General features: G+C 28.4%; 1 protein-coding gene across 18 annotated transcripts in view; it reads left to right on the plus strand.

The window, feature by feature from the left end:
* LOC113550723 (voltage-dependent calcium channel type A subunit alpha-1) overlaps positions 1–17,054 on the plus strand; it is a 217,252-nt gene that overhangs the window by 172,025 nt on the left and 28,173 nt on the right. For 11 of the 18 annotated variants that reach the window (XM_026952749.1, XM_026952750.1, XM_026952754.1 and 8 more), the window contains 21 exons: positions 2,120–2,363; positions 3,233–3,336; positions 4,010–4,125; positions 4,271–4,330; positions 4,450–4,551; positions 4,741–4,761; positions 5,527–5,739; positions 5,873–6,095; positions 6,209–6,413; positions 6,496–6,717; positions 6,779–6,879; positions 6,943–7,077; positions 7,157–7,346; positions 7,430–7,542; positions 8,127–8,387; positions 10,117–10,284; positions 10,794–10,995; positions 12,831–12,995; positions 13,903–14,013; positions 15,781–15,864; positions 16,900–16,983. In XM_026952749.1, the coding sequence (XP_026808550.1) occupies positions 2,120–2,363; positions 3,233–3,336; positions 4,010–4,125; positions 4,271–4,330; positions 4,450–4,551; positions 4,741–4,761; positions 5,527–5,739; positions 5,873–6,095; positions 6,209–6,413; positions 6,496–6,717; positions 6,779–6,879; positions 6,943–7,077; positions 7,157–7,346; positions 7,430–7,542; positions 8,127–8,387; positions 10,117–10,284; positions 10,794–10,995; positions 12,831–12,995; positions 13,903–14,013; positions 15,781–15,864; positions 16,900–16,983 (3,124 nt within the window). The remainder of the gene's footprint in view (positions 1–2,119; positions 2,364–3,232; positions 3,337–4,009; positions 4,126–4,270; positions 4,331–4,449; positions 4,552–4,740; positions 4,762–5,526; positions 5,740–5,872; positions 6,096–6,208; positions 6,414–6,495; positions 6,718–6,778; positions 6,880–6,942; positions 7,078–7,156; positions 7,347–7,429; positions 7,543–8,126; positions 8,388–10,116; positions 10,285–10,793; positions 10,996–12,830; positions 12,996–13,902; positions 14,014–15,780; positions 15,865–16,899; positions 16,984–17,054) is intronic. The other 7 variants (XM_026952765.1, XM_026952756.1, XM_026952758.1 and 4 more) reach the window with 5 other exon arrangements.

The following is a 17,054-nucleotide window of genomic DNA, read 5'->3' on the forward strand; positions in this document are numbered from 1 at the left end:
AATAACTACTTTTATTACTCGTTCATTTTTATTTTTAAGTATGGATTTTAATAATTATTACCGTTTAATGTTAATATGAACCATCACATTTGTTTATTATTTTATTTGCTTGTATATTTTTCAAACATTAATTGCTAGTTATTTTAATACAATATTTAAAATATTCTAAAAAAATTAAGTTCAACTAAAAATGATAATTTTGGATATTTTATGGTGTTATCAATATCTGAAAAAAATATTTGAATTATATTACACAAATAAATCCAAAAATAAATAAATACGTTCCATTTAATATTTTATAATGGGAGCGCAAAATAAATAAGATTTCGTAGGGGTTACTTTAAATTTGAAACGAGCAGCTGTAATAAATATAGTAGTGTTAATAATTTCGGTTAGGTTAGGTTATTTTATTTTTGTATTATTTTTACTTATTATAGATGTATTAAGTTGCAGTACTATTATTATGTATTTAATATAGGATATAATAAAATATTAAACACAATGTGGTCGATACACAAAATCACTAGTTATCTGTGTATACTGTTCTAGATAATATAGTGGTATACACCAGATAAAACAAATTCTTTGTTTCAAGTATTTTAATAATCAATTCATATTTTAATCATAGTGATTAGCATATAATTATGTAGATTAATCTAATTAAGGTAAATCTACATTATTTTAACTGAATTAATCTTTTGATTCATACTATATATCAGGGGTCACCAATTGGAGAACCGCGGTCCGAGAACACTTTTTTTACGGACCCTTATCCGCAGAGTAGATTTTAAAATTTGTGTAATATAAATTAATAAAAATTATAAGTATGTCATATAAAATTTATATTACTACGAAAAAAAAATTAAATTAATTTTTATTGAACAAATGTATAAATAAATCAATATAAATACTTATTAAAAAAAAAAATGAATTTATTAACGTGTATAAATTATTAAAACTGTTAGGGTCCGCGACCAGTATGGTAACTTTCAAAACGGAGCTCCATAGAATTTATTTGGTGACCCCTGCTATATATTATACTATGTATCTTAAAATAGCTAAGATACCTATTTCTTATTGAAAATTAAAAAAATTAACCATTGATAAATCTAATTTTTATAAACAAGAAAGATAAAAGATGCTACATAAAATATATAACTATACAATTTGAGTTCTGTAGAACTAATTTTGTGTTGTTAGCTTAAATAATGTAGTAAACTGACCTATGATCAAATCTAAAGGCACGAATTTTATCTACTGTATTCTCTTTTTGGTTATACATAGTGTTTTAATATTTATAAACGATTTATAAATATACAAAATATTAAAGTAAAATAATGCTCATAATAATTCTCAATTAAAATATCGTGAAAATCCAATGAAAGAACCAAGCAGATAAAATTATTTTGCTTAGATTGATTATTATTCAATTCACTCTAACATTAAAACATTTATTCTTATTTATATGCAATTATTTTTTTAACATAATATTTAACTCGACTAACTCTTTAGTTAATAATCTGTTACAATTTAAACAATACGCTTAGTTGATACAATAATATACAGCACAAGAATAGTGGATTGAAGAGACTTCCGATGGAGATTGTTCATCAAGATAACTACACAAAATTGGCTCTACTGAACGCAAATTTGACATGTTGTTTTGTAAGACACTAAGACAAAGACATCACAATATGCGCTGTAGTACACTCTTCATGATTAACAGTCACTTATCGATAATGTTAGCATTTAATTATATGAATGAACCTATACGTATATGAATATACTAGTAACATATTATTATTCATACCTATTACCAGACATTTGCGTACATTTATAATAAAATTCATTTGCATTTCCGATACTACCTATTCAAACGTATTACAAAAATATTAATATATATTAGTACAGTATTGTATATTATTATGTTTTTTAACGTTAACTGTAAAAGGAAAATATTAATATATACAGACTGGTGTGTGCAAGTATCGTATTGCTATTATTATTACACATTATGTGGTCAACTCGTTCGCGACGTATGTATCAATGTATACGTACGTAGTGCCGAACCATTTTTGTATTAGCACGGTTGTATAATGCGTTTGAGTTAATGCGTTAGGTTGGATAATCTGATTGCGATGGAAATCGAGGGACAGAACCCGGCGCCTTGCAACTCGGACTCGGATTCAAACGAGAGCACGAAGCCGTACAACGCGTACTTCTGTGATAACACGACGTCCACGTGCATAGAGAACTGGGAAGGTCCCAACTACGGGATCACGTCGTTCGATAACATCGGACTCGCCATGCTTACCGTTTTCCAGTGCATCACCATGGAAGGGTGGACTACCATTCTGTACTGGGTTAGTCGAACAACATAAAAACCAAAATAATAAATAACTAAAATATTAATAATATCTAATCAACCACCTATAATAGCATAATATTACAATAGAAATTAATTTTTAAACAGTGGGAAGGGCATTTCAGAAATATTATATTATAGGTAGATTATGTTGTTTTAAATGTTTTGTGATTAAATTGGTCTGTTTCAACGTTTCTTTCGGCATTATTTGTCAGATTTCTTTTCTTTATTTATACTCGATTAATATAAAATCTCACTTAAAAAAAAAAAATCTTTTGAAAACAGAAAATTGAAAAATGTTAGTATATTATATGTATAGTACAATAGAAACAACGTATGTATCCTATCTTGACCTCTTAAGCTATGCTAATATTAGCTTATTAAAATAATTGTATTATTGTTTTATAAGGCAACTATAAAAATATTTATATTATTGCATGATAATATTATTGTAGAATAAAAATAATTTAGCGATTAATTTTTAATAATATCTACCATGCAACAAGAAAATCATCTTAATTACCAATCTAACGATGCACAATCGTGTTTTTTCTTATCGATTTTCCAATTAAAACTTTGACAATAATCCTATTTACAGATATTATATACTTACAACATATAAAGCAATTTGAAAATTTTTTAATGTAATAAAATATATTGAACACTATAAATATATATTATTTATATTTTATCATAAGTTTCGCTTTAATTGATGACCGTTTTTAAATGTTAATACAATATTTTAATAACTAGGTATCGTTTTTTAACAAAATTAAAATATTCTATTTTCGATTTTTTCTATTTTGAAAACGTGTTCTTTTTGTGGACTATGTACTGATCTACCGTTATCAATTATTGTTGTTTCAGATGAACGATGCATACGGCGTGTTATTCAATTGGATATATTTTGTACCACTTATTATTCTAGGTTCATTTTTTATGCTCAATTTAGTTCTTGGTGTGCTTAGCGGGTAAGTTTCATTTTTGTCTTATTATATTATATAGTAATTAAATAACCGTTGAAACATAACAAAATGTTACGGAAAAATCAAAAAACAGATAAATATAATTACAAACGAATACTCGGTACCTATATTTTATCCAATACGCTTTTGTACGCTTTGCAGAGAGTTCTCGAACGAGAGAACCCGCGTAGAGCGGAAGGCTAAATATTACAAGATGCGCACGAAAAAAAAATACATCGATATGTTTAATACTTACATTAACTGGATTACGGCCGCAGGTATTATATTAATACCGTGTTCTTAATGCGCGTAATTATTTTGTGAAGATTAAGCGGTAGTTCGGTACTATACGTATTTGACCTCGTTGAACTATTTATTTTGTATTTCAAGTATAATATTATTTCGTATATTTTGTAAGTAATACATATTTTTTAAAACATATCCCATCCCAATTTTACGTGTAATAACAACTACCACGGTTTAAATACGCGTCAAAGTACAAAAATCCCGTGCACATGTATTATAATATATCTTGTATATATAGCATTCAACGACCTTGCATACGTTTGATATTATTTTGATATATTTGTTTAATCCGCAATTATATAATATAATAGTGTAGGCTACAGTATTATAAATTAGCTCATGTAATACCAATCCTTGTATCCTGGCTTTGTAGAGAATTCGCTAAAGAAAGAGAAAAAGTCGAAAACCGGCAAACGTTTTTGAAGCTACGGCGACAGCAACAGCTGGAACGCGAGCTCAACGGTTATGTTGACTGGATATGTAAAGCCGGTAAGTTTCGGCTTAAGTTTGAAATGTTTGTATTCCCGTATACAACGTCGTAATACGTACAGTATTTAAACAGTGCATAATGTGATAACGTTTTCGAAAATAAATTAACGCACGCCTTTTATTTGATTTTTTTTTAATATTTTAGAAGAGGTTATCCTGGCCGAAGAACGAACCACAGATGAAGAGAGAAGACATATAATCGAAGGTAAAACACCGAATGACGTTGGTGTTATTTTTTCGATTTTATTTGTTTCTCTCTCAAATATTATATGGCAATATGGCATATTATTATTTATAATGCGATGATTTTATGATTTACTGTAGCAAGAAGAAGAGCTGACATAAAAAGGAAAAAACTGAAAACCTTGGGCAAAAGCAAAAGCACCGAATCTGAAGAAGAGTGCGAGGAAGAAGAAGCCGATGAAGGTAAATACAATTGTTATCTATGCGTGGCAATTGCATATGGCGTGGATTCCGGGATGATAAACCCCGCGTTTCTATTGTGATATGCCGTTGGTGGCTAAACGTCTCATGTTTCTTTTATATTATATTACATTATAGTGTATACTTAAAACCTATTAAAACTTTATCGAAATATTCAATGTTATGTTTCAGTGCTTGGTAAAGGCAAAAAAGGTACGGTTTTTTTTGTTTCACGTAAGAGGCATATATTAAGCGTGAGTTTTGCCTAGAATGTTTTGATTGAGATAAGGGTGTTATTTAGAAACGCCCAGGATTTTATACACTGTGGAAGAAATTAACTTTTGCATGTTGGAGGCGTGTGTGTTTGTGTGCGTGTGTGCGTACAGCAGTGGGCAATTGATAATAATTTTTAGATATAGTAGTCATAGACAATATAATTAAAACAAACAACTTGTGTAAATAATACAAATTTTGTAGACAAAAAATACACTTTGTTTCAATCATAAATGTATATTATAACAGTTACTATACAGTGTTGCTGATTTCACAGTGGCGGTTATATGGACGATTGCTTAAGTGTTCAGAGTATCCAATGGTTGTTATAAAGTTATTTTTACTGATTAACTGTATTAAACATATGAATAATGAGCAAAATATTTGCTTAAACTACTTGTATAGTTGTGTGTAATATCATGATAAAAGTTATTGTATTTTTTTATTATATTTTTTATTATTCACTTTTCGTTGTCACCTCTCAATTTTTTTTCCATTCACAATAAGCATAATAATTGTATTATTATTATTAATAAATAACTATGATAGAAATAATATTTACTTAAACGAAATGCTTTCATACATATAACCGCTACCGTTAGCCATTGGTGTTTTATTATAACGAGTTTATCGGTAGACAAAATAGTATATATAGCTCAGTAACGTTTTGACATAATTTTTAAAATTAATCTTATTAATTTACAGGTTTTCCACGTACGCCAACGTTCAAAGACCGAATGCGAAAAAAAGGCGTTTGTGCTTCCATGTGGAGAGCAGAAAAACGATTTAGGTTTTGGATCAGACGCATGGTAAAAGCGCAATGGTTCTATTGGTTCGTCATCGTATTAGTGTTTTTTAATACAGTGTTCGTGGCCATCGAACATCACAAACAACCAGAATACATAACGAATTTTGTCTGTAAGACTTTGCATTGATTTAACATTTTTTTTTTCATGTTATCATAACTAACAGCAGTATTTTTTTTTTAAATCTATACTCTTCATAATTTGTATAGTATATTAATTAATTATTACTATTTTGAAAATGACAGTTTATTCTGAGTACGTATTCCTCATGCTCTTCATGGCTGAAATGTTCATTAAGATGTACGCGCTTGGGATACGAATATACTTTGATTCCGCATTCAACCGTTTCGATTGCGTCGTAATCATGGGCTCTATATTCGAAGTCGTTTGGTCTGCCGTCAAAGGTGGTTCTTTCGGTCTGTCCGTGCTGAGAGCACTTCGGTTATTACGAATATTCAAAGTGACAAAGTAAATATCATGTTTTTAAATGTAATTATTATTCTACGTAGTTGTATATACATTACTTTTAAAGTTTTATCATGTATACTACATTTTTGTAATGCCTTGTCGTTTCATCTTAGGTATTGGTCTTCGTTGAGAAACCTCGTGATATCGTTACTCAACTCCATGAGATCAATCATATCGTTGCTTTTCCTACTGTTCTTATTCATACTAATATTTGCACTGCTCGGTATGCAGTTGTTCGGCGGACAGTTTAATTTTGAGGAAGGAACGCCCCCGACAAATTTCAACACATTTCCAATAGCTCTGCTAACCGTGTTTCAGGTTAGTCAATCATTTAAAAACTACATTATATCGCTTTTATTATTAACACTATTATTATAAATATTATTAATATCATTCTTAGATTCTAACGGGTGAAGATTGGAATGAAGTCATGTACCAAGGCATCAGAAGTCAAGCCCAGACTCAAGGTGGAGGGATGATATATGCTCTATACTTCATCATCTTAGTATTGTTTGGTAATTATACACTGTTAAACGTGTTCTTGGCTATTGCCGTTGATAATTTAGCAAACGCGCAAGAACTAACAGCTGCCGAAGAAGAACAAGAAGAAGAGGATAAAGAGGTAGGTGTTAGTGGTAAAAAAAAAAAATAAGAACTATTATCCACACTGGAATATTGTATAGAAACAACAACAAGAGCTTGAGAAAGAAATGGAAGCATTACAGATGAGTACTGACCCGTCCAAGATGGAAATGATACCAACATCGCCATCGCAAAATTCCAGGTAAAACATTTAATAACCATGTTCATGAGTGTTTTTGACATTAATTTATGAAATAATTCGAAGTGTTTCACTTATCAGACACCACCGAAAACATCATTTGGATGAGCCTGACAGCAAAGTAGAAGAGGAAGAAGAAGACGAAGGCCCAAAACCTATGCTACCGTATTCGTCAATGTTTTTACTGTCACCTACCAACGGGTAATTTTAAAGGATGTTGTATAAATTGTTTAAATTATGTTCTTACACTTAATGCTCATATTGTTTTGAATGTTAATAGTATTAGAAGAGCTGCCCATTGGATCGTTAATTTGAGATATTTCGATTTTTTTATTATGCTGATTATCATACTGAGTAGCGTAGCATTAGCCGCTGAAGATCCAATTAACGATGATTCAGATTGGAACAATTATTTGGACGTAGTCGACAACGTATTCACAGTGATTTTTGCCATAGAAATGATACTGAAGGTAAGAGCAAAAGGACACATGCGAAACGAAAATCCGTCTCTCTACAAGAAAAGAACTAACACTACTCATGTAAATTGTTGCAGATAATCGATTTGGGAGTGATTTTACATCCCGGTTCGTATCTTAGAGAGTTTTGGAATATAATGGACGCAGTGGTGGTCATCTGCGCATTCGCGTCATTCATATTCCAAAAAGGGTAATGTATTAATCAATAAATCTGATGGTTAAGAATCCAAAAGTTGACTTGATCAAATTTTTCTTAAATCTTATTTTTTTAGATTCCATAGGATTTCCAAATTGATTTAATCATTTCACACAATATTATATAAGTCTAAAACCACTAACATTTATAACAATTCTGAAACTTTTAGTTGTTATTAAAAATGAAAAATGTCTATCATGTACTTTTCATGCTCGAATATCAAAATGTTTTATGAGCTAATAATAATACATTGATATTAAATAACCAAAAATATTTAGTATTTTAAGTGCATTTGTGTACTAATAAAGTAACTAAAACTATGTATAATCATAAGTACCTAAAATAAGTTTAATAAATTTACAACCAAATCCAATGTCCATAGATAATAAAAACTAAATAGAACAAGAGTGATAAATGAAGTGTCTTAAAATTGATTTTTTTTTTTTATAAAATTATCGACCTATGTCTTATGGAATCTTCGCTATTGAGTCGTATTGTGCCAACCTATTACTACAAGATAGTCCTGTGAGTCTTTGTTATATTGTTGTTACCGCGAGCCCGTCGCATTTTCGTTACAGTGGCGGTTCCGTTGGTACAAACCTGTCAACCATCAAATCACTCCGTGTGCTGCGAGTATTGCGGCCATTGAAGACCATCAAACGCGTACCCAAGCTCAAAGCGGTTTTCGACTGCGTGGTGAATTCGCTGAAGAACGTAATCAACATACTGATTGTGTATATACTGTTTCATTTCATCTTTGCCGTCATTGCCGTTCAGCTGTTTCACGGAAAATTCTTCTACTGTAACGATAGCAGCAAGTCCATTAATGATACATGCCAGTGAGTAGAATGATGCATATTGTGTTAACACTGCGTCTAATCACAAATTTATAAAACAAATAAAATACTAGATAACTAACTCTTTATAACAATTTGAAGCTGAAAAAATTACTGAAATTTCTTATTTGAAAGGTTAATGTTATTACAAAATACAACGCTTTATTATTGGCTATCACATACGCTGAAAAATCTATTTTAATTTATATATATATATATATGTTCATGTATATAGATTATTTATTTTTATAAAATACGATGTCTACGTGTTTTTATATCACAGTCATTAAGTCTATATCGAACTTGTGGTCATAACGTTTAAGCTGTATCTGAATTGCGTGTCCAAAAAATGAGCAGTTTTGGTCTACAACCGAATTGTGTATGCAGTTTTTTTGTGACAGAGCAGAGTTGCGTGTGTAAAAATTTTAGCAGACGACCGGTTTTCATTTACTTTCATATAATAGGCCGTAGAAGTTCTAGTGTAAATATAACTATTAACTTGAGTATACTGTATCTTAGGGTTTTCTTCGGGGAATGAAGATAGATTAGTAAATAACGATCTATAGAACATTTAATTACCTATTTGTAATTTGTGATAGTCAGTTAGCATCCAGATCAATTAAACAACAAACGATATAAAATAGAAGTTAGTTTAATACATAATGACCCCAGGTGGGTTGCGATTGCGATCGCGTAAGCCAAAAACACGTATTTACAAAATTAACTTTTTCATTCAAAATCTATCTACTATTTAAAATCAAAGGTGTAAAATGGGAGACCATTGTACAAATCCGCGATTACCGGCCTATTTTTATATACATTTTTGTCAATAGATTTAGTAGAATAGAAACTTGGGTAAAATACTTTTTAAAAGTATTAAAATACATATTTGCATACTTGTCTTTATGATGATAGTAGGTATTCCCTAAATATGTAGAATACTTCATTTTTAGAATATTTTTTTTTTTAGTAGATTTCGATAACAAAAATAATAGATCATATTTTATATTTCACTTATTTTTTTCAATTCGGTATTCATAAATGAACATGTTATAATAACTTATATTATTACTATTATTATTTTATTTATTTGCAAATAAATTTATCTTTGTACATATTATAATACATATCTGACAGAATATAATAGACTATAATGAATAAAAATTCAAAAGATAAATAATAATAAGAGTTATTACCAGGCGTGCCCAACTCGTGGATCGCCAAAATATACCAACCACCACCCTTGACCATTTTATAAAATTTAGACATTTTTATAGGAATAAAAAAAACGAAAATTGTATTTTAATAAACTTTTAAAAATTATAAAATATGTTACAATTTATTTTTATATTTATTATTAAAAACACAGCATTCAATATCAATTTTGCGTTTTTTATTTCAAGACATTTTAATAATTAAAATTGAATTTATTATTTTTTTGCAAACAAGAAATGTGAACCTACATTTTTTAATGATGAAAACAAACTAGCAACTAGTATGGAAATATTCAGTACTTTAAACAGTTTAAACATACACAATTAGAGTCATAAATTCGATAAATAAACAAAAATATTATTGTGTATATTTTATCAAAATGAATAAAATAAAATTGTGATAAATAGCCATTTGATCGGTTCCAAGTAGGTTGTCTATAGTATTGATACATTTTTGTGCGTTCGATTTTTTGAGGATGGAAAATGGTGTAATAACTTGAGTCATCTTCAATTTTTAGGGGTTATTATTTCAAATACGAGGCTGGTGACACGGAAGACGTGAATTCACAAAAGTTCATACCGACTTCAGAAAAGAGGAAATGGGATAAACAGGATTTCTACTACGACAATGTGGCCGTGGCTATGTTGACACTGTTCGCCGTCCAAACGGGCGAAGGATGGCCCCAGTGCGTGCATACTCAATTGTGATGCGAATTATTATAAACTAAGCAAGGACTTTTGAGCATTTTCGTTACTATTTTATTAAATTAATTTATAATAATTTAACTATTTTACAATACGATAATAAAAGTAAAAATAGATTTAAATAATATAGTTATTGATGACCGCCATAAGGAACACTTATTCCCGGTAAAACAAAATATATATATTAGTGAAATTTGCAATTTAAGATTGTTTAGTTAATATTATTATTTGATTGATTTGTCTTTGGGAATAGTACGATCACTAATTCAACAATTTTCTAGCGGAACGTTACTAAGTAGCAAATTTTGAACTTAGTTAATAAGTCATAAGCCTTGAAAGTTTAAAAAATTTAAGATATAAAAGATATAAAATATGTACACAAAAAAAAGTTCTTGCACTAGTTATAAATAATAGCAGTCGCAGTTCATATATTTTTTTATAGAAATAAATTATAAGAAATACTGATGGGAATTATTTTTGTTTCCGACAGAGTGTTGCAAAATTCGATAGCGGCCACGGAAGAGGACCACGGACCCATACCGAATTACCACATCGAAAGGTCGTTGTTCTACATAATTTATTTTATCGTGTTTCCTTTCTTCTTCGTCAACATATTCGTCGCGTTGATCATTATTACGTTTCAAGAACAAGGAGAAGCCGAACTACAAGACGGTGAAATTGACAAAAATCAGGTACGAAGTATCCTGTAATAGTTCCTACTTGGGGTAGGTTAAAGTAGGCTTTCCTGAATATTTTAAATGATTTATAAAGAACTAAACTATGTTATCTACCAATTTAACTAAAAATTATTTAAAAGTACGAAATATGTAAGTTTGGTTATAAGCCACTTTAAGATCTGTAATTAATGATTGAAATTTCTGTCCTGGCAAATAAAAAATTTAAAAAGGTATGATATTATTTAATTGGTTTTGAACAAGCAAATAATTATATTTTATGTAATAATTTAATATAACCCAGGTATATTCGACGTATAAGAAAACTTAGTTTGGACAAAATAAAAATACACAATAATATAATTAGACTAAACTTTGATCTATAAGTTATCATATTATCGCGTTAATCATATATTATGTACTTAAATAATAGTACATAATGCACAGCTAGTTTTTTTTTTTTTTTTTTTTTGACTAAAATGTAATTTAATTTAAAATGTATAAAACATTTACGTTTATACATTATTATTAATAATCATTGTTCATGACGAACTCATATATTACAATATATTGTGTTACTTCAATAATTTCAAATGTCTTTTCGTGCAACCATTCTCTGTAGATCCATGGTGTTCATAAATGCATAATATATCTATAGTATCGAATTTTCAATTTTTCTTCAATGTCTATAAAATTATAAATATGATAGATTTAAAAATAAGCACCTTTTTATAAACTTTTAAAAACATGGGTTTGTTCTGGATAAAAAAAAACAATCAATTCGGGAGACTGTTTAAAACGGTATGCGCAGACTTCTTCTGAGCTAGGTATGGCTAAATTTAATCTGACTACCCACACCCCTCCTTGGAACGGTCATACAAGAAAAAAATTATAGAAATTTTCAATACAAACTTCGAAGTGACTCATCTTTTGTTAGTGACTGTAAAATGTAACCAATCATTTTTCATTATTTCACACATACAATTCATCAATATTGATTTAAAATTTTAATTAAATATAATCTAATAAAACAATTCAAAAACGTTAAAATATAATGACGTATAGTATAAAAATTGTCAATAAACATTAATATTTATTTATTATTTTAAATAATTCATTATGTAATTTATATGTATATACATTATTACACACAATTATTATGCTATCAAATAAAAAAAAAATGTAATTGTTATACTTTATAAGATAATTCTACGATTTATTTAAATTAAATATTTATATTTTTTAATGAGCTCATCATAGTTGATGTTCCTTGTTTCTTCTTGTTCAATAAACATAAAAAAAGCATCTAATCGGTTGATTGTGGATCGTAGCTTAGTTTTAATAACATTGAGTTTAGAAAAGGCCGTTCACAGCCATAGTTTTTAACAGGAATAGTAACAAATGACTTAAGAACAATTAAAATATTTTTAAAAATAGTTGACTGATCTCTCTATAGAGCCATTTATCCAAATGTAATTTTTTTTTTTTTATGTTTCTTTTAATGTTTTAGTGAGCCATGTTTTTTAGTAATTTTATTTACTTAACATAAATGTCTAATAAAGTTTTAAAATATAAAATATCTTCTTCTGTAGTCTCAAGATTAACTAAATTTCCAACCCCCTTTGATTAATTTAAGACTTTCTTGGTTGAATCGAACGTTTAATCTAGATATAATTTGATCAAATGTAAAATAAAAACAAGAATGTTTAATTTCATGGCTATTAGTATGTTTTGTCAAGAGAGGTGTATACAAATTTTCTCCAATTACCTGCCAACTAATCACCACATTAATTCCCATATCAACCGATCATGGTATTAATGTAAATCATGATGTCTAATCACGTCTGTTTCAGAAATCATGTATTGATTTTACCATACAAGCGAGGCCGCTGGAGAGGTACATGCCAAAAGACAGGAACAGTATGAAATACAAGATATGGCGTCTGGTAGTGTCGACGCCGTTTGAATATTTCATCATGATACTGATCGTCTTGAACACGCTGTTACTTATGATGAAGGTAAGTCTCGTCGGTGTTGTTGAACGCGTTTCGTCATAACGGTGTATATAATATAAATATATAGGATAAATGCCGTTATTGTAATATTTGTATATCATCGGATGTTTGCTGAACTTGATTATTACTATTATTATTATCGATTCCAACGAGAGTACATTTACGCGCTTAACACTATTGATTATACTTCTACACCGTCTATATTTGAAAATGATGACGACAAAAATCTGAAACTACTAATGAACTGTTGACTATATCATTACAACAGTATTATAATAATTACTACACGTTTTGTTCGCTAGCTTATCGTTTGTACTTATCACAAAGATAAGAGTTAAGTTTATGGACTTTTTGAAATAATTATAATCTATATATTTTATTGCATGTACAATTTGCTTAAGCTGATCACTCCTATTTGCTGTGGATATCACACACATCATGGTTTTAATTTTTTGAAAATTTATTTTTTTTCAGATTGCTTATTTATCTTTTTTTCTATTATTCCGCATAACTTTTGCTTTCAGCGTTTAATTATAATAATAAAAATAAAAAAAAATGAACTAATAAAATATATCAGATTTATTTGATTATACGCATCGCTACCTTGTATATTGATTTATCTTATATTTTTTTTTTCATTTTGTTCTCAACTAATTAATTTCTATATTTTATTTAAATAAATATTTTCCAGTAATTTTTATCAAATGCAAATTATTTATTTTACCAATTCCATAAGACAAAAAAAGGTTATAATAAAGTATTAATGTATAACATTTGTGAAGTGTTATTTTTTTATATTTAGTTGGCTATCAGAACTATATGCTCTTCTTTCTTTCTTTCTTTCTTTCTTTTGTTATTATTTTTTTTCACTATAATGGTTGATCATTGTTTTTTTTATTCATTTTTATAGTTTTATCAACAAAAAAAATCCTACAAGACTGCTCTACATTACATGAACATGGTGTTTACTGGCATGTTTACCATTGAGTGCGTGCTCAAAATTTTGGCGTTTGGAGTCAGGGTAAGAGAACACGTGCCAAATAGTAGTAACCATTCGATTAATATTATAGATATTGTCTAGAATTAAATAAAAATTTATCACTATATAGTTAAATATATATATTATATTATTTACCGTCATTTCACGTATATAATAATTTGAATTTTTGTATGTTAAATTATTTTTGTTTTAAATTATTTTACAAATTTTGGTTTAAAAAAATTATTATTATTATGAACTATAACCATCACGTGCTTTCCATTGAATTTGCTCCTCCAAATAAAAATTCATTTAATCGTACTTATTAATCTTACAGACCCTAAATCCGGGAATAAACCCATACAATTTATATTAAAAATTAACTACCTACCTACCGAAATTATGTGTACAATACTAAAATGTACATATTCTGATATTTATGATATTATACGATACAGACATATCCTACAGCGTGTGTAAGGTAAGTGGTCTTACGGATTACACCAATAAACTATAACGTGAGTTTTATAGACACATACTACCTAATATTAAAGTGATTTTTCTTTCTATACACGAACAAGCATGATTTGTTTTTGTGTGTTCGTGTGCGTGTGTTTATTTGATACCTTTATGTCCGCTTGTGTCTTGCGTTTTAAGTATTATTTCGCATGCCAAAACTACTTTAATTGTTTATTTGTTTTTCCAATTAATTTCTAATGTCACCAAATTTAGGATTAAATATTGTATTATTATTATTGTGTATACCTCCTATTTACTCATTCGTTGTAAGCAACGAAATATGGCGCGCGCGTGGTCTTAGTTGTTTATCACACCGTCTTATGTCCAGCCATGATTTGGATTCAGCATTTCTTCATATGGAATAATAAATACAATAGTAATAGTACATAATATTATGATCACCACGGTATTACATTACACATATCCAATACACAGTTATAAAATTGTACACAAAATAATATTATTATAGCTAGGTATATTATTATTATGATTATAGTTTGGATTCATTATAGATTGATATTTCTAAATTTCGTCTGAATGTCTTAGACGTCCAAAATAACACACATGATAATATAATAATAGTTTGATAATATTAAACTATCGATTTTTTTTCAGAATGAATGGTAAAAAAAAAATATGTTACTTCTGTTATTTTTTTGATTTTAGCTTAAATTTAAAGACCACAATCGGATGTTATTATATTATGTATAGATTGTAAAAATTAGATTTGTTTTTTTTTACCAGTACTTACCAAAGTTTTATTATTAGATACAATATTATTAACCGAAGTTATTAAATTAGTTGCCTGTGTAATTAAAACGTTGCTTTTATTTGGTTGTTTATTTCGTGGCTGCAGCACCATCGCGAATCGCATCTACTTAACAATGTTCTACTGAACCTCAATCATTTATTGACGCTGCTATTCCTGGTAGAATGTGTCTTAAAACTCATCGCATTCGGATGCAAGGTAACATTGTTCATAATTAATTATAATCTTATAGTTTTGAATAATATCAAATAATATTATTAAAAATATTTATTATTAAAAACCTACGATTTAAAAAATAATATTCCTAATAAATCTATTTTTTATTTATTTTTTTTTACCGTCTTTTACGAATATACGTATACCACAGCCTCCTACAGTAATTCCAATGGAAAGCATGCGTGTAAAATTTACACTAATAATAATTATTATTTTAATTTAATAATAATACAAAATATATATACTATATAGACCCAAAAATGTCTAATTTAAAGACATTGTTTGTTTAATGAAATGGTTTTCAGAATTTTTTTAAAGATCCGTGGAATATTTTCGACTTTATTACGGTCATTGGAAGTATCGTGGACGCGCTGGTCATCGAATTTGGGGTAAGATATTTTAAACAACGTAAGAATTTAAAAACATTTTAGCAGCAACGTATTCATTAATATATATATATATATATATATAAAAATTAATAATTATATAATTATGTATTTTATTTTTACAATATTAAGTTTTGGATGCAAGTGTGTTCGTCTATCGTTGTTCTCCTATGTTAATAATATTATATAATTTTATAATTAGTGCATATAAATCGTCACTGAAGAGGTAAAACCACCTATCACACTTTTTAATCAAACTGTGTTTAACTTATAATTTATAAGAATGCTATAGTATACCAACTTTGGAGAAATAGATTTTTTTGTATTACTGCAAAAGTTATAAAAACTAAAACAAGTGGTCTAACCATTTTATGAAGCGAAAAAATATGACATATAGATTGTTATTATTTACAATCTAAATTTACATGGCCTATTTATAAATCATATTATTTTTAGCAACTACTTTATGCTTAATTTCCTTCAACATGAATATTTCTGTCTATTGCTGCACACGCTTTATATAACCATGATATTAACCTTTTCTCCCGAAAATATTATTATAGTAAACCAACTGGTACGTTGTCAATTTAATTCCTTAATGGTACAATATACTAAATTAACCTTCCAAGTATAGAATTTATGTTTGCCCGTGAAATGCTTTTCGAATCCGTTTAGTAGCTTTTGTCGGAACTATAAACAAAAATATTGCACATGCAGATTGTAGACAATTTTGCCATGATGTTTGTGTGCAAAACACAATTTACAGTTAAGATAGTTAGGTATAAATTTAGATTTTCTTTACATTATATTTTTATCAAACAAATAATAGATTCAGAATAATGTTATTAAAAATAAAACGAAAAATAACGGTCAGAATTCGAGAATATGAAATAATATCTAATGGATCGATAATTTAAACAGACATTGAATTAAGATCAAAGTTTATCAAAAATTCGCATAAAAAAAATAAAAAAAAAAATAAAAAATAAAAACTAAATACATCAGACAGGAATTTGTAACATGTTTACTCTTGTATAGGAACGCCTCGTATATCTGTACCGAACTGTGTTCGAGAAAGATATAGTCAAAGCACCAAAACTGCTGTTCGGAGAAGTTGTGGAGGTAAATTTTATATTTAAAACATCAGGAGTACGCCAATTTGTTGCATCCGACGTAGACCGCACTTGTATACT

This window comes from Rhopalosiphum maidis, chromosome 1 (genome assembly GCF_003676215.2).
Source record: "Rhopalosiphum maidis isolate BTI-1 chromosome 1, ASM367621v3, whole genome shotgun sequence".
In the NCBI taxonomy this organism is placed as follows: Eukaryota; Metazoa; Arthropoda; class Insecta; order Hemiptera; family Aphididae; genus Rhopalosiphum; species Rhopalosiphum maidis.